This window comes from Heptranchias perlo, unplaced genomic scaffold, assembly GCF_035084215.1.
Source record: "Heptranchias perlo isolate sHepPer1 unplaced genomic scaffold, sHepPer1.hap1 HAP1_SCAFFOLD_1214, whole genome shotgun sequence".
NCBI classification, from domain to species: domain Eukaryota; kingdom Metazoa; phylum Chordata; class Chondrichthyes; order Hexanchiformes; family Hexanchidae; genus Heptranchias; species Heptranchias perlo.
In genome coordinates this window covers 25,147-47,548 of record NW_027138445.1, presented here as the reverse complement: position 1 = coordinate 47,548, position 22,402 = coordinate 25,147, and the positions used below count along the sequence as shown (strand labels likewise).

At 56.5% G+C, this 22,402-nt stretch overlaps 2 protein-coding genes across 2 annotated transcripts in view; both read right to left on the bottom strand.

Moving 5' to 3' along the window:
- Positions 1 to 1,372: 1,372 nt before the first annotated feature.
- Positions 1,373 to 8,699, bottom strand: LOC137308128 (uncharacterized; the record flags this gene model as incomplete). Its single annotated transcript, XM_067977027.1, has 3 exons — positions 8,678 to 8,699; positions 4,159 to 4,846; positions 1,373 to 1,912 (listed from the first exon to the last, which is right to left on the bottom strand). Coding segments are annotated over exons 1-3 (1,250 nt in total), but the record flags the coding sequence as incomplete, so codon positions are not given.
- The window catches only part of LOC137308129 (serum response factor-like), a 34,558-nt gene continuing 20,299 nt past the window's right edge, over positions 8,144 to 22,402 (bottom strand). Inside the window, exon 4 of the mRNA XM_067977028.1 lies at positions 8,144 to 8,924. Within this exon, the coding sequence (XP_067833129.1) occupies positions 8,811 to 8,924 (114 nt within the window). The 3' untranslated portion in view covers positions 8,144 to 8,810. The remainder of the gene's footprint in view (positions 8,925 to 22,402) is intronic.

The window sequence follows — 22,402 nt, the reverse complement described above, 5'->3', positions numbered from 1 at the left end:
TACAGCGGACCATGGGAGGGGTATCTGAGACTGGACAGCAGACCATGGGAGGGGGTATCTGAGACTGGACAGCAGACCATGAGAGGGAGTATCTGAGACTGGACAGCGGACCACGGAGGGGGTATCTGAGACTGGACAGCAGACCACGGGAGGGGGTATCTGAGACTGGACAGCGGACCACGGGAGAGGGGTATCTGAGACTGGACAGCGGACCACGGGAGGGGGTATCTGAGACTGGACAGCAGACCATGAGAGGGAGTATCTGAGACTGGACAGCAGACCACGGGAGGGGGTATCTGAGACTGGACAGCAGACCATGAGAGGGGGTATCTGAGACTGGACAGCAGACCATGAGAGGGAGTATCTGAGACTGGACAGCAGACCACGGGAGGGGGTATCTGAGACTGGACAGCGGACCACGGAAGGGGGTATCTGAGACTGGACAGCGGACCATGGGAGGGGGTATCTGAGACTGGACAGCAGACCATGGGAGGGGGTATCTGAGACTGGACAGCGGACCATGGGAGGGGGTATCTGAGACTGGACAGCAGACCATGGGAGGGGGTATCTGAGACTGGACAGCAGACCATGAGAGGGAGTATCTGAGACTGGACAGCGGACCACGGGAGGGGGTATCTGAGACTGGACAGCGGACCATGGGAGGGGGTATCTGAGACTGGACAGCAGACCATGAGAGGGAGTATCTGAGACTGGACAGCGGACCACGGGAGGGGGTATCTGAGACTGGACAGCAGACCATGAGAGGGAGTATCTGAGACTGGACAGCAGACCATGGAGGGGGTATCTGAGACTGAACAGCGGACCACGGGAGGGGGTATCTGAGACTGGACAGCGGACCATGGAGGGGGTATCTGAGACTGGACAGCGGACCATGGGAGGGGGTATCTGAGACTGGACAGCGGACCACGGGAGGGGGTATCTGAGACTGGACAGCAGACCACGGGAGGGGGTATCTGAGACTGGACAGCGGACCATGGGAGGGGGTAATCTGAGACTGGACAGCGGACCATGGGAGGGGGTATCTGAGACTGGACAGCGGACCACGGGAGGGGGTAATCTGAGACTGGACAGCGGACCATGAGAGGGAGTATCTGAGACTGGACAGCAGACCACGGGAGGGGGTATCTGAGACTGGACAGCGGACCACGGGAGGGGGTATCTGAGACTGGACAGCGGACCACGGAGTGGGTATCTGAGACTGAACAGCCGACCATGGGAGGGGGTAATCTGAGACTGGACAGCAGACCACGGGAGGGGGTATCTGAGACTGAACAGCCGACCATGGGAGGGGGTATCTGAGACTGATCTCCACACTGCACAATCCACCAGGATTGGTGGCATGAACACTAACCCAGGAGGTGCTGAAGCTAACTGTTGCTCCCCAACTACTCTGCACGGACCAGGGATTGAAGCTGCGATCTCCCTGCTCGGTGCCACACCGGAAGTCCCTGGATCTCCCAGCTCGGTGCCACACCGGAAATCCCTGGGATCTCCCAGCTCGGTGCCACACCGGAAATCCCTGGGATCTCCCTGCTCGGTGCCACACCGGAAATCCCTGGGATCTCCCTGCTCGGTGCCACACCGGAAATCCCTGGGATCTCCCTGCTCGGTGCCACACCGGAAATCCCTGGGATCTCCCTGCTCGGTGCCACACCGGAAATCCCTGGGATCTCCCAGCTCGGTGCCACACCGGAAATCCCTGGGATCTCCCAGCTCGGTGCCACACCGGAAATCCCTGGGATCTCCCAGCTCGGTGCCACACCGGAAATCCCTGGTCCCAGCTCGGTGCCACACCGGAAATCCCTGGGATCTCCCAGCTCGGTGCCACACCGGAAATCCCTGGGATCTCCCAGCTCGGTGCCACACTGGAAAGTGCGTGAACCTACTGACCCTGCTATGAAAGCAGTGAGCAATCGGTACCAAGAAACACCATTTCACTCCTCCCCTTTATTTTTTGTTAACTACTGGTAGAGGTCAGCTATTACCATATTAGATTATAAATCAGCCCACACAGTGCAGGCACAATCCCAGTACACGCCTCGACATCTCCCAGCAACTCACTCATGTGTCCCAACAATTGTATTTTACACTTCACATTTCTTTCTCTCCCCTCCCACCTGTGTCATGATCTCCACTTTGTAACAAAACGAAAATAATTTTCATCTATTTGGACAGTTCCTGCCCAGCTGGTAAAAGGCCACTTTGTGACTAGCTGATTAAAGTATAATGTTCCAAAAGAAAAACAATTCATTTCCGACTGCTCCAATAACCAAGTTTGAGACAAGAAACTCTGTGCCCCGTTCCCATACGGTGCCGTCCCGACCCCTGCCCCGTTCCCATACGGTGCCGTCCCGACCCCTGCCCCGTTCCCATACGGTGCCGTCCCGACCCCTGCCCCGTTCCCATACGGTGCCGTCCCGACCCCTGCCCGTTCCCATACGGTGCCGTCCCGACCCCTGCCCCGTTCCCATACGGTGCCGTCCCGACCCCTGCCCCGTTCCCATACGGTGCCGTCCCGACCCCTGCCCCCGTTCCCATACGGTGCCGTCCCGACCCCTGCCCCGTTCCCATACGGTGCCGTCCCGACCCCTGCCCCGTTCCCATACGGTGCCGTCCCGACCCCTGCCCCGTTCCCATACGGTGCCGTCTCTAGACTCTCCCCCTCTCCAGCCCCTTTTCATTACGGTTCTGTCTCAGGTTCGAAACACAAGTCCGGCAATTTGCCCCAAAACAATCTGCGAGTAAATGTTTGAATCAGGAGTTGAAAGTTATATAGCCTGAGGGACTGATTCTATCTGGTACACAGGGCTCTAGGCCACTGCCATGGCAAAAACACTGATTTCTACTGCGCGATCATACAGAATTCTGATATTCCCAAACGATGAATACCAGTTTCCTATTCCACTCTGACCCCAAATTCTCCCCTCCTGCCCGGGTACAGTTTCGCAGACACAAGATTATCCAAACGGCCATTCTCTGTATGTGAGCAGAGACAGTGAGTGTCAGCAGGGTACTGGACTATGGGAGGACAGGACTGGGAAACACATCCAATCCCGATCCGGTCTAATCCCAGAATGGGGGAAACACATCCAATCCCGATCCGGTCTAATCCCAGAATGGGGGAATCACACCCAATCCCGATCCGGTCTAATCCCTGAATGGGGGAATCACACCCAATCCCGATCCGGTCTAATCCCAGAATGGGTGAATCACACCCAATCCCGATCCGGTCTAATCCCAGAATGGGGAATCACACCCAATCCCGATCCGGCCCAACCCCAGAATGGGGGAATCACACCCAATCCTGATCCGGTCTAATCCCAGAATGGGGGAATCACACCCAATCCCGATCCGGCCAAACCCCAGAATGGGGGAATCACACCCAATCCTGATCCGGCCCAATCCCAGAATGGGGAATCACACCCAATCCCGATCCGGCCCAATCCCAGAATGGGGGAATCACACACAATCCCGATCCGGTCTAATCCCAGAATGGGGGAATCACACCCAATCCCGATCCGGTCTAATCCCAGAATGGGGGAATCACACCCAATCCCGATCCGGCCAAACCCCAGAATGGGGGAATCACACCCAATCCCGATCCGGTCTAATCCCAGAATGGAGGAATCACACCCAATCCCGATCCGGTCTAATCCCAGAATGGGGGAATCACACCCAATCCCGATCCGGCCCAACCCCAGAATGGGGGAATCACACCCAATCCCGATCCGGTCTAACCCCAGAATGGGTGAATCACACCCAATCCCGATCCGGTCTAATCCCAGAATGGGGGAATCACACCCAATCCCGATCCGGCCAAACCCCAGAATGGGGAATCACACCCAATCCCGATCCGGCCAAACCCCAGAATGGGGGAATCACACCCAATCCCGATCCGGTCTAACCCCAGAATGGAGGAATCACACCCAATCCTGATCCGGTCTTATCCCAGAATGGGGGAATCACACCCAATCCCGATCCGGTCTAATCCCAGAATGGAGGAATCACACCCAATCCCGATCCGGTCTAATCCCAGAATGGGGGAAATCACACCCAATCCCAATCCGGTCTAATCCCAGAATGGGGGAATCACACCCAATCCCGATCCGGTCTAATCCCAGAATGGGGGAATCACACCCAATCCCGATCCGGTCTAATCCCAGAATGGGGGAATCACACCCAATCCCGATCCGGCCAAACCCCAGAATGGAGGAATCACACCCAATCCCGATCCGGTCTAATCGCAGAATGGGGGAATCACACCCAATCCCGATCCGGCCAAACCCCAGAATGGAGGAATCACACCCAATCCCAATCCGGTCTAACCCCAGAATGGGGGAATCACACCCAATCCCAATCCGGTCTAACCCCAGAATGGGGGAATCACACCCAATCCCGATCCGGCCAAACCCCAGAATGGAGGAATCACACCCAATCCCGATCCGGTCTAATCGCAGAATGGGGGAATCACACCCAATCCCGATCCGGTCTAATCCCAGAATGGGTGAATCACACCCAATCCCGATCCGGCCAAACCCCAGAATGGAGGAATCACAGCCAATCCCGATCCGGTCCAACCCCAGAATGGGGGAATCACAGCCAATCCCGATCCGGTCCAACCCCAGAATGGGGGAATCACACCCAATCCCGATCCGGTCTAACCCCAGAATGGGGGAATCACATCCATTCCCGATCCAGCCCAATCCCAGAATGGGGGAATCACACCCAATCCCGATCCGGTCTAACCCCAGAATGGGGGAATCACACCCAATCCCGATCCGGTCTAATCCCAGAATGGGGGAATCACACCCAATCCCGATCCGGTCTAATCACAGAATGGGGGAATCACACCCAATCCCGATCTGGCCAAACCCCAGAATGGGGGAATCACACCCAATCCCGATCCGGTCTAACCCCAGAATGGGGGAATCACACCCAATCCCGATCCGGCCAAACCCCAGAATGGGGGAATCACATCCAATCCCGATCCGGCCCAACCCCAGAATGGGGGAATCACACCCAATCCCGATCCGGCCCAACCCCAGAATGGGGGAATCACACCCAATCCCGATCCGGCCCAACCCCAGAATGGGGGAATCACACCCAATCCCGATACAGTCTAACCCCAGCATGGGGGAATCACACCCAATCCTGATCCGGTCTAATCCCAGAATGGAGGAATCACACCCAATCCCGATCCGGCCAAACCCCAGAATGGGGGAATCACACCCAATCCCGATCCGGCCCAATCCCAGAATGGGGGAATCACAGCCAATCCCGATCCGGCCCAATCCCAGAATGGGGAAATCACACCCAATCCCGATCCGGTCTAATCCCAGAATGGGGGAATCACAGCCAATCCTGATCCGGTCTAATCCCAGAATGGGGGAATCACACCCAATCCCGATCCGGTCTAACCCCAGAATGGGGAATCACAGCCAATCCCGATCCGGTCTAATCCCACTAATCCCAGAATGGGGGAATCACACCCAATCCCAATCCGGTCTAACCCCAGAATGGGGGAATCACACCCAATCCCAATCCGGCCCAATCCCAGAATGGGGGAATCACACCCAATCCCGATCCGGTCTAACCCCAGAATGGGGGAATCACACCCAATCCCGATCCAGTCTTACCCCAGAATGGGGGAATCACACCCAATCCCAATCCGTCCCAATCCCAGAATGGAGGAATCACACCCAATCCCGATCCGGTCTAATCCCAGAATGGGTGAATCACACCCAATCCCAATCCGTCCCAATCCCAGAATGGAGGAATCACACCCAATCCCGATCCGGTCTAATCCCAGAATGGGTGAATCACACCCAATCCCAATCCGGCCCTATCCCAGAATGGAGGAATCACACCCAATCCCGATCCGGTCTAACCCCAGAATGGGGGAATCACATCCAATCCCAATCCGTCCAAATCCCAGAATGGAGGAATCACACCCAATCCCGATCCGGTCTAATCCCAGAATGGGTGAATCACACCCAATCCCAATCCGGCCCAATCCCAGAATGGAGGAATCACACCCAATCCCGATCCGGTCTAACCCCAGAATGGGGGAATCACATCCAATCCCAATCCGTCCAAATCCCAGAATGGAGGAATCACACCCAATCCCGATCCGGTCTAATCCCAGAATGGGTGAATCACACCCAATCCCAATCCGGCCCAATCCCAGAATGGAGGAATCACACCCAATCCCGATCCGGCCCAATCCCAGAATGGGGGAATCACACCCAATCCCGATCCGGCCAAACCCCAGAATGGGGGAATCACACCCAATCCCAATCCGGCCCAATCCCAGAATGGGGGAATCACACCCAATCCCGATCCGGTCTAACCCCAGAATGGGGGAATCACACCCAATCCCGATCCGGCCAAACCCCAGAATGGAGGAATCACACCCAATCCCGATCCGGCCCAACCCCAGAATGGGGGAATCACACCCAATCCCGATCCGGCCCAATCCCAGAATGGGTGAATCACATCCAATCCCGATCCGGCCCAACCCCAGAATGGAGGAATCACACCCAATCCCGATCCGGCCCAATCCCAGAATGGGGGAATCACACCCAATCCCGATCCGGCCAAACCCCAGAATGGAGGAATCACACCCAATCCCGATCCGGCCCAATCCCAGAATGGGTGAATCACACCCAATCCCAATCCAGCCCAATCCCAGAATGGGGGAATCACACCCAATCCCGATCCGGCCCAATCCCAGAATGGGGGAATCACACCCAATCCCGATCCGGTCTAATCCCAGAATGGGGGAATCACACCCAATCCCGATCCGGCCCAATCCCAGAATGGGGGAATCACACCCAATCCCGATCCGGTCTAACCCCAGAATGGGGGAATCACACCCAATCCCGATCCGGTCTTATCCCAGAATGGGGGAATCACACCCAATCCCAATCCGGCCCAATCCCAGAATGGGGGAATCACAGCCAATCCCGATCCGGTCTAATCCCAGAATGGGGGAATCACACCCAATCCCGATCCGGCCCAATCCCAGAATGGGGGAATCACACCCAATCCCGATCCGGTCTAATCCCAGAATGGGGGAATCACACCCAATCCCGATCCGGTCTAACCCCAGAATGGGGGAATCACACCCAATCCCGATCCGGTCTAATCCCAGAATGGGGGAATCACACCCAATCCCGATCCGGCCCAATCCCAGAATGGGGGAATCACACCCAATCCCGATCCGGTCTAACCCCAGAATGGGGGAATCACACCCAATCCCAATCCGGCCCAATCCCAGAATGGGGGAATCACACCCAATCCCGATCCGGCCCAATCCCAGAATGGGGGAATCACACCCAATCCCGATCCGGCCCAATCCCAGAATGGGGGAATCACACCCAATCCTGATCCGGTCTAACCCCAGAATGGGGGAATCACACCCAATCCCGATCCGGTCTAACCCCAGAATGGGGGAATCACACCCAATCCCAATCCGGCCCAATCCCAGAATGGGGGAATCACACCCAATCCCGATCCGGTCTAATCCCAGAATGGGGGAATCACAGCCAATCCCGATCCGGTCTAATCCCAGAATGGGGGAATCACACCCAATCCCGATCCGGTCTAACCCCAGAATGGGGGAATCACACCCAATCCCGATCCGGTCTAACCCCAGAATGGGGGAATCACACCCAATCCTGATCCGGTCTAATCCCAGAATGGAGGAATCACACCCAATCCCGATCCGGTCTAACCCCAGAATGGGGGAATCACACCCAATCCCGATCCGGTCTAATCCCAGAATGGGGGAATCACACCCAATCCCGATCCGGTCTAACCCCAGAATGGGGGAATCACACCCAATCCCGATCCGGTCTAACCCCAGAATGGGGGAATCACAGCCAATCCTGGCCTAACCCGAGATGTGGACAGGTGCACTTTCCAGCCTAGGGTGGGGTCACTGGGTGACTGGCAGGGGCAGGAACATTGGCCTGTTTTTCGCTCACCTAGTGCAGGGATGTGAGGCCAATGATAGTGTTCCTCTCCCGCAATGACCACTCCAGTCGGTCAACTCATTCAGTGCAAACTGCAGATTGGGATTTATATAGTCTCCAATAAAAGCACATTCTAATTACTTAAGTTTGTGTGTGTGTGTGTATATTATAGGTGTGTAAACTTATATATATATAGACATATTATAGACACATAATTATGTATAATATACACACATATACATACACACACCTCCAACAATTTTGCTCTCAGTACAAATATAATCACAAAAGAATTGTTGGAGAAATAGATGTGGAAATGTAATGCTGTGATATCCTGCAACTTTCAAAACTAAACCAAACCACAGAGGTCACCGAGGTCCGTGCCAGTCTTCAGCTTATCCAAACCTGTCTCTGTTCAGACACCCACCCCACCCCCTTCCTCCGACCCCATTCAAAAACTCACAGCTTAAAACTGGACAATACAAAACCCAACTTATTTGTAACAAAGTTTCGCTGATGACCTTGTTCCTCCGAAGGGACCAGGTGCAGGAGTGAACTCGTATTTACAGGGTCTCACATACAAGAGTGTTAATCTTTGGCTGGAGTTTGAATTAGGTCGACAGCGTGCAAATTGCTTCCAATCGTGTAAAAGATAAACCTCAGGCAGTCAGTAATTTCACATTGATTTAGAAAAAGCTCCATCCATTCTTTCTGAATAAAACAGGGGCTGAGGGAAAGGGGGAGGCAAAAAAATAAATAAATATGGCAGTCAGTTTCTATTTTTAAATAGATGTCCTTCTCTCGGTTCCTGGCTTACGACTGGTCATTTGTTCTGAGAGAGCCTGTTCCTGTGTGTGTGGATTCCAGACTGCTCACCTGAAGCTCACTCAAACTACCACCGCCCGACTGTTGGCCAATCACTGCCATCTGTAAAAACAAGAGGGCCGCAGAGTCACTGACCGCACACTGCCTCCAAATCAGGGCTCTCCCCACCTCCCCTTCCACCCCATCTCCATCCCCCCGCCTCCCACTTCCCACCCCCTCCCCATCCCCCCTCACACCATCTCCCCTCCCCACTCACTCTCCCTCTTACCTCCCCTCCCCACTCACTCTCCCTCCCCATCCCCCCTCACACCACCCCTTCCCTCCCACCCTCCCCCACGATCTCCCCTCCCCACTCACTCTCCCTCCCCATCCCCCCTCACACCACCCCTTCCCTCCCACCCTCCCCCACGATCTCCCCTCCCCACTCACTCTCCCTCCCATCTCCCCTCCCCACTCTCCACCCCCCTCCCCATCCCCCTCACACCACCCCCTCCCTCCCACCCTCCCCACTCACTCTCCACTCCCCATCCCCCCTCACACCACCCTCCCCCACCATCTCCCCTCCCCACTCACTCTCCCTCCCCTCTCCCCTCCCCACTATCCACCCCCTCTCCCTCTCCTCCCTCCACCCCCTCTCCCACCCCTCCCCACTCTCCACCCCCTCCCCACTCTCCACCCCCTCTCCCTCCCCCTCCCATCTCCCCTCCCCCTTCCCCACCACCTCTCCCTCCCCCTCTCCCCTCCCCACTCTCCACCCCCTCTCCCCTCCCCACCCGCTCTCACTCCCAACTCCCCTCCCCACTCTCCATCCCCTCTCCCTCCCATCTCCCCTCCCCACTCACTCAACACTCCCCATCCCCCTCACACCACCCCCTCCCACCCTCCCCCACCATCTCCCCTCCCCACTCACTCTCCCTCCCATCTCCCCTCCCCACTCACTCTCCCTCCCCTCTCTCCTCCCCACTCACTCTCCCTCCCCTCCCCACTCTCCACCCCCTCTCCCTCCACTCCCCACTCTCCACCCCCTCTCCCTCCCCTCCCCACTCTCCACCCCCTCTCCCTCCCCACTCTCCACCCCCCTCTCCCTCCCCTCCCCACTCTCCACCCCCTCTCCCTCCCCACTCTCCACCCCCTCTCCCTCCCCTCCCCACTCTCCACCCCCTCTCCCTCCCCAACCCACTCTCCACCCCCTCTCCCTCCCCTCCCCACTCTCCACCCCCTCTCCCTCCCCTCCCCACTCTCCACCCCCTCTCCCTCCCCCTCCCATCTCCCCTCCCCACCCCCTCTCCCTCTCCCCTCCCCATCCCCCTCACACCACCCCCTCCCTCCCACCCTCCCCCACCATCTCCCCTCCCCACTCACTTTCCACTCCCCATCCCCCCTCACACCACCCCCTCCCACCCTCCCACACCATCTCCCCTCCCCACTCACTCTCCCTCCCCTCTCCCCTCCCCACTCTCCACCCCCTCTCCCTCCCCTCCCCCTCTCCCTCCGCCTCCCATCTCCCCTCCCCCTCCCCACTCTCCACCCCCTCTCCCTCCCCTCCCCACTCTCCACCCCCTCTCCCTCCGCCTCCCATCTCCCCTCCCCCTCCCCACTCTCCACCCCCTCTCCCCTCCCCACCCGCTCTCACTCCCATCTCCCCTCCCCACTCTCCACCGCCTCTCCCTCCCCCTCCCATCTCCCCTCCCCTCTCCCCTCCCCACCACCTCTCCCTCCCCCTCTCCCCTCCCCACTCTCCACCCCCTCTCCCCTCCCCACCCGCTCTCACTCCCATCTCCCCTCCCCACTCTCCACCCCCTCTCCCTCCCATCTCCCCTCCCCACTCACTCTCCCTCCCCTCTCCCCTCCCCACTATCCACCCCCTCTCCCTCCCCTCCCCACTCTCCACCCCCTCTCCCTCCCCCTCCCATCTCCCCTCCCCACTCTCCACCCCCTCTCCCTCCCCTCTCCCCTCCCCACTCTCCACCGCCTCTCCCTCCCCCTCCCATCTCCCCTCCCCTCTCCCCTCCCCACCACCTCTCCCTCCCCCTCTCCCCTCCCCACTCTCCACCCCCTCTCCCCTCCCCACCCGCTCTCACTCCCATCTCCCCTCCCCACTCTCCACCCCCTCTCCCTCCCATCTCCCCTCCCCACTCACTCTCCCTCCCCTCTCCCCTCCCCACTATCCACCCCCTCTCCCTCCCCTCCCCACTCTCCACCCCCTCTCCCTCCCCCTCCCATCTCCCCTCCCCACTCTCCACCCCCTCTCCCTCCCCTCTCCCCTCCCCACTCTCCACCGCCTCTCCCTCCCCCTCCCATCTCCCCTCCCCACTCTCCACCCCCTCTCCCCTCCCCACTCTCCACCCCCTCCCCACTCTCCACCCCCTCTCCCTCCCCCTCCCATCTCCCCTCCCCCTTCCCCACCACCTCTCCCTCCCCCTCTCCCCTCCCCACTCTCCACCCCCTCTCCCCTCCCCACCCGCTCTCACTCCCATCTCCCCTCCCCACTCTCCACCCCCTCTCCCTCCCATCTCCCCTCCCCCCTCTCCCTCCCATCTCCCCTCCCCACTCTCCACCCCCTCTCCCTCCCATCTCCCCTCCCCACTCTCCCCCCCCCATCGTTAGACCCGGATCACACTCCCCCCCCCCCCACCGTTAGACCCGGATCACACTCCCCCCCCCCCCCACCGTTAGACCCGGATCACACTCCCCCCCCCCCCACCGTTAGACCCGGATCACACTCCCCCCCCCCCCCACCGTTAGACCCGATCACACTCCCCCCCCCCCCCCACCGTTAGACCCGGATCACACTCCCCCCCCCCCCCACCGTTAGACCCGGATCACACTCCCCCCCCCCCCACCGTTAGACCCGGATCACACTCCCCCCCCCCCCCCACCGTTAGACCCGGATCACACTCCCCCCCCCCCCCCACCGTTAGACCCGGATCACACTCCCCCCCCCCCCCACCGTTAGACCCGGATCACACTCCCCCCCCCCCCACCGTTAGACCCGGATCACACTCCCCCCCCACCGTTAGACCCGGATCACACTCCCCCCCCACCGTTAGACCCGGATCACACCCCCCCCCACCGTTAGACCCGGATCACACTCCCCCCCCCCACCGTTAGACCCGGATCACACTCCCCCCCCCCCACCGTTAGACCCGGATCACACTCCCCCCCCCCACCGTTAGACCCGGATCACACTCCCCCCCCCCCCCCACCGTTAGACCCGGATCACACTCCCCCCCCCCCACCGTTAGACCCGGATCACACTCCCCCCCCACCGTTAGACCCGGATCACACTCCCCCCCCCCCACCGTTAGACCCGGATCACACTCCCCCCCCCCCACCGTTAGACCCGGATCACACTCCCCCCCCCCCCCCCACCGTTAGACCCGGATCACACTCCCCCCCCCCCCCCCCCCCACCGTTAGACCCGGATCACACTCCCCCCCCCCCCCCACCGTTAGACCCGGATCACACTCCCCCCCCCCCCCCCACCGTTAGACCCGGATCACACTCCCCCCCCCCCCCACCGTTAGACCCGGATCACACTCCCCCCCCCCCACCGTTAGACCCGGATCACACTCCCCCCCCCCACCGTTAGACCCGGATCACACTCCCCCCCCCCCACCGTTAGACCCGGATCACTCTCCCCCCCCCCCCCCACCGTTAGACCCGGATCACACTCCCCCCCCCCCCCACCGTTAGACCCGGATCACACTCCCCCCCCCCCCACCGTTAGACCCGGATCACACTCCCCCCCCCCCCACCGTTAGACCCGGATCACACTCCCCCCCCCCCCCGTTAGACCCGGATCACACTCCCCCCCCCCACCGTTAGACCCGGATCACACTCCCCCCCCCCCCCCCACCGTTAGACCCGGATCACACTCCCCCCCCCCCCCCCACGTTAGACCCGGATCACACTCCCCCCCCCACCGTTAGACCCGGATCACACCCCCCCCCCCCCCCACCGTTAGACCCCGGATCACACCCCCCCCCACCGTTAGACCCGGATCACACTCCCCCCCCCCCACCGTTAGACCCGGATCACACCCCCCCCCCCACCGTTAGACCCGGATCACTCCCCCCCCCACCGTTAGACCCGGATCACACTCCCCCCCCCCCCCACCGTTAGACCCGGATCACTCCCCCCCCCACCGTTAGACCCGGATCACACTCCCCCCCCCCCCACCGTTAGACCCGGATCACACTCCCCCCCCCCACCGTTAGACCCGGATCACACTCCCCCCCCCCCCACCGTTAGACCCGGATCACACTCCCCCCCCCCCCACCGTTAGACCCGGATCACACTCCCCCCCCTCCCACCGTTAGACCCGGATCACACTCCCCCCCCCCCCCCCACCGTTAGACCCGGATCACACTCCCCCCCCACCGTTAGACCCGGATCACACTCACCCCCCCCCCCAGCCGTTAGACCCGGATCACACTCCCCCCCCCCCCACCGTTAGACCCGGATCACACTCCCCCCCCCCACCGTTAGACCCGGATCACACTCCCCCCCCCCGTTAGACCCGGATCACACTCCCCGCCCCCACCGTTAGACCCGGATCACACTCCCCCCCCCCCCACCGTTAGACCCGGATCACACTCCCCCCCCCACCGTTAGACCCGGATCACACTCCCCCCCCCACCGTTAGACCCGGATCACACTCCCCCGCCCCCACCGTTAGACCCGGATCACACCCCCCCCCCACCGTTAGACCCGGATCACACTCCCCCCCCCCCACCGTTAGACCCGGATCACACTCCCCCCCCCCCCATCGTTAGACCCGGATCACACCCCCCCCCCCCCCACCGTTAGACCCGGATCACACACCCCCCCCCCCGTTAGACCCGGATCACACTCCCCCCCCCCCCACCGTTAGACCCAGATCACACTCCCCCCCCCCCCCCCCACCGTTAGACCCGGATCACACCCCCCCCCCCACCGTTAGACCCGGATCACACCCCCCCCCACCGTTAGACCCAGATCACACTCCCCCCCCCCCACCGTTAGACCCGGATCACACTCCCCCCCCACCGTTAGACCCGGATCACACTCTCCTCCTCCCCTGGGTAACGTTGTTGAGCATGAACAGCATCAAGTTCATTTCTCGGAATGCCCAACGCAGGTCTGGCGAGTGATATCATGGGCCGCAGTGTCACTCTTCACCTTGTAATGTATAAGGTGACCCCGCCCCCCCACTTTCTACATAATAAAACAATCCATGACCCACCCACAATACCCCATCAGTCACCGCAGCTCTCTCACACAGTGTTTCGTTTGACAGTGTGAGTACTTCTGGTTTTCAATCGACGTGTGTCATCCTCCTGCACATGCTAAAAAGTTACAGCTCCACTCCCCTCAGCCGTCCTCGTTGAATGAAATACCCTCACTAAACCTACTTTGCAGCTCAAACTATGTAAAATGGTCAGTGCTGTGGATTTGCCAAATTCAGCCTCAGAGAAACAGTTAGAGCACACCACAAGATCTTGTAGTGCCCTTCATGGGGCCACATATTTGAAGGTGCCCACAGGTCATTTGCTGGGTTGGCCTGGTGTGGAGTGTTTTCAGAGTCAAAGCGAGGTGGGAGGCTGCTCAATGTGGAGGCCTCACTCCTCCAGCAGACAGGGGAGTTTCACAGATCGACAAGGTTCCACATAAGAGACTGTTAACAAAAAGGAGAGCACATGGAACTGGAGGCAACCTATTGGCTTGGGTTGGGAATTGGTTAGGAGGTAGGAGACCAAGAGTAGGGATAATGGGTACGTACTCCAATGAATGAGCAACATTCCCAGATACACATAACCCAACTGGAGAGCAGCTATCGGAGTGAAGAGGAGGCACTCTGCACTTTGTGTTGCCACCTGCCATTCTCAACAGCTATCGCCTGTATTCCGAAAGACACCGTGCATTATTTGCTGCTGTCCATTGGCCCCATACCTGTCGGCCATCTTTATCGCAACTCCATGTTTGAACCTCTCCGATCAGGTTTCGGCTCTGATTAAAGGCAGTAGTGAGATCGTCTGACTCTCACTGTGGTGCACTATCCCTCCTCATCTTTATTTCAGTAGTTTTTAAACACTGTTAACCGCACCATCCTTCTCCAGCGCCTCTCCAGCTGAGAGGGAACGCCCTTACTTTGTTCCATTTTTATCTATCCAGTCGAAGCCAGAGAATCTCCTGGAATGGCTTCTCTTCCTGCTCCAGCACCGTTTTCTCTGTCGCCCCCCGAGGATCTATCCTTGGCCCTCCCCCTATTTCTCATCAACATGCTGCCACTCGGTGACATCATCCGAAGACACGACGTCAGGTTCCACATGTACGCTGACGACACCCAGCTCTACCTCACCACCACCTCTCTCCACCCCTACACTGTCTCTCATTTGTCACACTGCGAGTCCAACATCCAGCACTGGATCAGCAAAAATTCCTCCAATTAAACATTGGGAAGACGAAAGACATTGTCTTTGGTCCCCGCCGCAAACTCTGTTCCCTCACGACTGATTCCACCCCTCTCCCTGGCCACTGGCGAAGGCTAAACCAGACCGTTCGCAAACTCAGTGTCCTCACTGCCCCTGAGCTGATCTTCCCTATCCTGTCTATCACCAAACCGCCGACGTCTACCTCCGAAATATCGCCCGTCTCCTCCACGGCCTCAGCTCATCTACTGCTGAAACCCTCATCCATGCCTTTGTTGCCTCCGGACTCGACAATTCCAATCCTCTCCTGGCCGGCCTCCCATCTTACACCTTCAATACAGATATCTGTCTCCCAGAGAGAGGGGGCAGAGAGACCAGACAATATAAATCTGTCTCCCAGAGAGAGGGGGCAGAGAGACCAGACAATATAAATCTGTCTCCCAGAGAGAGGGGACAGAGAGACCGGACAATATAAATCTGTCTCCCACAGAGAGGGGGCAGAGAGACCAGACAATATAAATCTGTCTCCCTGAGAGAGGGGGCAGAGAGAGAGACAATATAAATCTGTCTCCCTGAGAGAGGGGGCAGAGAGACCAGACAATATAAATCTGTCTCCCAGAGAGAGGGGGCAGAGAGACCAGACAATATATATCTGTCACCCTGTGGGAAGGGGCAGAGAGACCAGACAATATATATCTGTCTCCCTGTGGGAAGCGGCAGAGAGACCAGACAATATATATCTGTCTCCCTGAGGGAAGGGGCAGAGAGACCAGACAATATATATCTGTCTCCCTGAGGGAAGGGGCAGAGAGACCAGACAATATATATCTGTCTCCCTGAGGGAGGGGGCAGAGAGACCAGACAATATAAATCAGTCTCCCTGAGAGAGGGGGCAGAGAGAGGAGACAATATAAATCTGTCTTCCTGAGAGAGGGGGCAGAGAGACCAGACAATATAAATCTATCTCCCTGAGAGAGGGGGCAGAGAGACCAGACAATATATATCTGTTTCCCTGAGGGAGGGGGCAGAGAGACCAGACAATATATATCTGTCTCCCTAAGAGAGGGGGCAGAGAGATCAGACAATATATATCTGTTTCCCTGAGGGGAGGGGCAGAGAGACCAGACAATATATATCTGTCTCCCTGAGAGAGGGGGCAGAGAGACCAGACAATATATATCTGTCTCCCTAAGAGAGGGGGCAGAGAGATCAGACAACATATATCTGTTTCCCTGAGGGGAGGGGCAGAGAGACCAGACAATATATATCTGTCTCCCTGAGAGAGGGGGCAGAGAGACCAGACAATATATATCTGTTTCCCTGAGGGGAGGGGAAGAGAGACCAGACAATATATATCTGTCTCCCTGAGAGAGGGGGCAGAGAGACCAGACAATATATATCTGTCTCCCTAAGAGAGGGGGCAGAGAGATCAGACAATATATATCTGTTTCCCTGAGGGGAGGGGCAGAGAGACCAGACAATATATATCTGTCTCCCTGAGAGAGGGGGCAGAGAGACCAGACAATATATATCTGTCTCCCTAAGAGAGGGGGCAGAGAGATCAGACAACATATATCTGTTTCCCTGAGGGGAGGGGCAGAGAGACCAGACAATATATATCTGTCTCCCTGAGAGAGGGGGCAGAGAGACCAGACAATATATATCTGTTTCCCTGAGGGGAGGGGAAGAGAGACCAGACAATATATATCTGTCTCCCTGAGAGAGGGGGCAGAGAGACCAGACAATATATATCTGTTTCCCTGAGGGGAGGGGAAGAGAGACCAGACAATATATATCTGTCTCCCTGAGAGAGGGGGCAGAGAGACCAGACAATATATATCTGTTTCCCTGAGGGGAGGGGAAGAGAGACCAGACAATATATATCTGTCTCCCTGAGAGAGGGGGCAGAGAGACCAGACAATATATATCTGTCTCCCCTAGAGAGGGGGCAGAGAGACCAGACAATATATATCTGTCTCCCCTAGAGAGGGGGCAGAGAGACCAGACAATATAAATCTGTCTCCCCTAGAGAGGGGGCAGAGAGACCAGACAATATATATCTGTCTCCCTGTGGGAAGGGGTAGAGAGACCAGACAATATATATCTGTCTCCCTGTGGGAAGGGGCAGAGAGACCAGACAATATAAATCTGTCTCCCTGAGGGAGGGGGCAGAGAGACCAGACAATATAAATCTGTCTCCCTGAGGGAAGGGGCAGAGAGACCAGACAATATAAATGTGTCTCCCTGAGAGAGGGGGCAGAGAGACCAGACAATATATATCTGTCTCCCTGAGGGAGGGGGCAGAGAGACCAGACAATATATATCTGTCTCCCTGAGAGAGGGGGCAGAGAGACCAGACAATATATATCTGTCTCCCTGAGAGAGGGGGCAGAGAGACCAGACAATATATATCTGTCTCCCTGATGGAAGGGGCAGAGAGACCAGACAATATAAATCTGTCCCCCTAAAAGAGAGGGCAGAGAGACCAGACAATATATATCTGTCTCCCCGAGAGAGGGGGCAGAGAGACCAGACAATATATATCTGTCTCCCTGAGAGAGGGGGCAGAGAGACCAGACAATATATATCTGTCTCCCTGAGAGAGGGGGCAGAGAGACCAGACAATATATATCTGTCTCCCCTGGAGAGGGGGCAGAGAGACCAGACAATATAAATCTGTCTCCCTGAGGGAGGGGGCAGAGAGACCAGACAATATAAATCTGTCTCCCTGAGAGAGGGGGCAGAGAGACCAGACAATATATATCTGTCTCCCTGAGGGAGGGGGCAGAGAGACCAGACAATATATATCTGTCTCCCTGTGGGAAGGGGCAGAGAGACCAGACAATATATATCTGTTTCCCTGAGGGAGGGGGCAGAGAGACCAGACAATATATATCTGTCTCCCTGAGGGAAGGGGCAGAGAGACCAGACAATATATATCTGTCTACCTAAGAGAGGGGGCAGAGAGACCAGACAATATATATCTGTTTCCCTGAGGGAGGGGGCAGAGAGACCAGACAATATATATCTGTCTCCCTGAGGGAGGGGGCAGAGAGACCAGACAATATAAATCTGTCTCCCTGAGGGAGGGGGCAGAGAGACCAGACAATATAAATCTGTCTCCCCGAGGGAGGGGGCAGAGAGACCAGACAATATAAATCTGTCTCCCTGAGAGAGGGGGCAGAGAGACCAGACAATATAAATCTGTCTCCCTGAGAGAGGGGGCAGAGAGACCAGACAATATAAATCTGTCTCCCTGAGAGAGGGGGCAGAGAGACCAGACAATATATATCTGTCTCCCTGTGGGAAGGGGCAGAGAGACCAGACAATATATATCTGTCTCCCTGAGGGAAGGGGCAGAGAGACCAGACAATATATATCTGTCTCCCTGAGAGAGGGGGCAGAGAGACCAGACAATATAAATCTGTCTGCCTGAGAGAGGGGGCAGAGAGACCAGACAATATATATCTGTCTCCCTGTGGGAAGGGGCAGAGAGACCAGACAATATAAATGTGTCTCCCTGAGAGAGGGGGCAGAGAGACCAGACAATATATATCTGTCTCCCTGAGAGAGGGGGCAGAGAGACCAGACAATATAAATCTGTTTCCCTGAGGGAGGGGGCAGAGAGACCAGACAATATATATCCGTCTCCCTGTGGGAAGGGGCAGACAGACCAGACAATATATATCCGTCTCCCTGAGGGAGGGGGCAGACAGACCAGACAATATATATCTGTCTCCCTGTGGGAAGGGGCAGAGAGACCAGACAATATATATCTGTCTCCCTGAGGGAAGGGGCAGAGAGACCAGACAATATATATCTGTCTCCCTGAGAGAGGGGGCAGAGAGACCAGACAATATATATCTGTCTCCCTGAGGGAAGGGGCATAGAGACCAGACAATATAAATCCTCCCTGAGGGAGGGTGCAGAGAGACCAGACAATATAAATCTGTCTCCCTGAGAGAGGGGGCAGAGAGACCAGACAATATAAATCCTCCCTGAGGGAGGGTGCAGAGAGACCAGACAATATATATCTGTCTCCCTGTGGGAAGGGGCAGAGAGACCAGACAATATAAATCTGTCTCCCTGAGGGAAGGGGCAGAGAGACCAGACAATATATATCTGTCTCCCTGTGGGAAGGGGCAGAGAGACCAGACAATATATATCTGTCTCCCTGAGAGAGGGGGCAGAGAGACCAGACAATATAAATCTGTCTCCCTGAGGGAAGGGGCAGAGAGACCAGACAATATATATCTGTCTCCCTGAGGGAAGGGGCAGAGAGACCAGACAATATATATCTGTCTCCCTGAGAGAGGGGGCAGAGAGACCAGACAATATATATCTGTCTCCCTGAGGGAAGGGGCATAGAGACCAGACAATATAAATCCTCCCTGAGGGAGGGTGCAGAGAGACCAGACAATATAAATGTGTCTCCCTGAGAGAGGGGGCAGAGAGACCAGACAATATATATCTGTCTCCCTGTGGGAAGGGGCAGAGAGACCAGACAATATAAATGTGTCTCCCTGAGAGAGGGGGCAGAGAGACCAGACAATATAAATCTGTTTCCCTGAGGGAGGGGGCAGAGAGACCAGACAATATATATCCGTCTCCCTGTGGGAAGGGGCAGACAGACCAGACAATATATATCCGTCTCCCTGTGGGAAGGGGCAGACAGACCAGACAATATATATCTGTCTCCCTGTGGGAAGGGGCAGAGAGACCAGACAATATATATCTGTCTCCCTGAGGGAAGGGGCAGAGAGACCAGACAATATATATCTGTCTCCCTGAGAGAGGGGGCAGAGAGACCAGACAATATATATCTGTCTCCCTGAGGGAAGGGGCATAGAGACCAGACAATATAAATCCTCCCTGAGGGAGGGGTCAGAGAGACCAGACAATATAAATCTGTCTCCCTGAGAGAGGGGGCAGAGAGACCAGACAATATAAATCTGTCTCCCTGAAAGAGGGGGCAGAGAGACCGGACAATATAAATCTGTCTCCCTGAGAGAGGGGGCAGAGAGACCAGACAATATATATCTGTCTCCCTGAGAGAGGGGGCAGAGAGACCAGACAATATATATCTGTCTCCCTGATGGAAGGGGCAGAGAGACCAGACAATATATATCTGTCTCCCTGATGGAAGGGGCAGAGAGACCAGACAATATAAATCTGTCCCCCTAAAAGAGAGGGCAGAGAGACCAGACAATATATATCTGTCTCCCTGAGAGAGGGGGCAGAGAGACCAGACAATATATATCTGTCTCCCTGAGAGAGGGGGCAGAGAGACCAGACAATATATATCTGTCTCCCTGAGAGAGGGGGCAGAGAGACCAGACAATATATATCTGTCTCCCCTGGAGAGGGGGCAGAGAGACCAGACAATATAAATCTGTCTCCCTGAGGGAGGGTGCAGAGAGACCAGACAATATAAATCTGTCTCCCTGAGAGAGGGGGCAGAGAGACCAGACAATATATATCTGTCTCCCTGTGGGAAGGGGCAGAGAGACCAGACAATATAAATGTGTCTCCCTGAGAGAGGGGGCAGAGAGACCAGACAATATAAATCTGTTTCCCTGAGGGAGGGGGCAGAGAGACCAGACAATATATATCCGTCTCCCTGTGGGAAGGGGCAGACAGACCAGACAATATATATCCGTCTCCCTGTGGGAAGGGGCAGACAGACCAGACAATATATATCTGTCTCCCTGTGGGAAGGGGCAGAGAGACCAGACAATATAAATCTGTCTCCCTGAGGGAAGGGGCAGAGAGACCAGACAATATATATCTGTCTCCCTGAGAGAGGGGGCAGAGAGACCAGACAATATATATCTGTCTCCCTGAGGGAAGGGGCATAGAGACCAGACAATATAAATCCTCCCTGAGGGAGGGGTCAGAGAGACCAGACAATATAAATCTGTCTCCCTGAGAGAGGGGGCAGAGAGACCAGACAATATAAATCTGTCTCCCTGAAAGAGGGGGCAGAGAGACCGGACAATATAAATCTGTCTCCCTGAGAGAGGGGGCAGAGAGACCAGACAATATATATCTGTCTCCCTGAGAGAGGGGGCAGAGAGACCAGACAATATATATCTGTCTCCCTGAGAGAGGGGGCAGAGAGACCAGACAATATATATCTGTCTCCCTGAAAGAGGGGGCAGAGAGACCAGACAATATAAATCTGTCTCCCTGAGAGAGGGGGCAGAGAGACCAGACAATATATATCTGTCTCCCTGATGGAAGGGGCAGAGAGACCAGACAATATATATCTGTCTCCCTGATGGAAGGGGCAGAGAGACCAGACAATATAAATCTGTCCCCCTAAAAGAGAGGGCAGAGAGACCAGACAATATATATCTGTCTCCCTGAGAGAGGGGGCAGAGAGACCAGACAATATATATCTGTCTCCCTGAGGGAAGGGGCAGAGAGACCAGACAATATATATCTGTCTCCCTGAGGGAGGGGGCAGAGAGACCAGACAATATATATCTGTCTCCCTGAGAGAGGGGGCAGAGAGACCAGACAATATATATCTGTCTCCCTGAGAGAGGGGGCAGAGAGACCAGACAATATATATCTGTCTCCCCTGGAGAGGGGGCAGAGAGACCAGACAATATATATCTGTCTCCCTGAGAGAGGGGGCAGAGAGACCAGACAATATATATCTGTCTCCCTGAGAGAGGGGGCAGAGAGACCAGACAATATATATCTGTCTCCCCTGGAGAGGGGGCAGAGAGACCAGACAATATAAATCTGTCTCCCTGAGGGAGGGGGCAGAGAGACCAGACAATATATATCTGTCTCCCTGAGGGAGGGGGCAGAGAGACCAGACAATATATATCTGTCTCCCTGAGGGAGGGGGCAGAGAGACCAGACAATATATATCTGTCTCCCTGTGGGAAGGGGCAGAGAGACCAGACAATATATATCTGTCTCCCTGAGAGAGGGGGCAGAGAGACCAGACAATATATATCTGTTTCCCTGAGGGAGGGGGCAGAGAGACCAGACAATATATATCTGTCTACCTAAGAGAGGGGGCAGAGAGACCAGACAATATAAATCTGTTTCCCTGAGGGAGGGGGCAGAGAGACCAGACAATATAAATCTGTCTCCCTGAGGGAGGGGGCAGAGAGACCAGACAATATAAATCTGTCTCCCTGAGAGAGG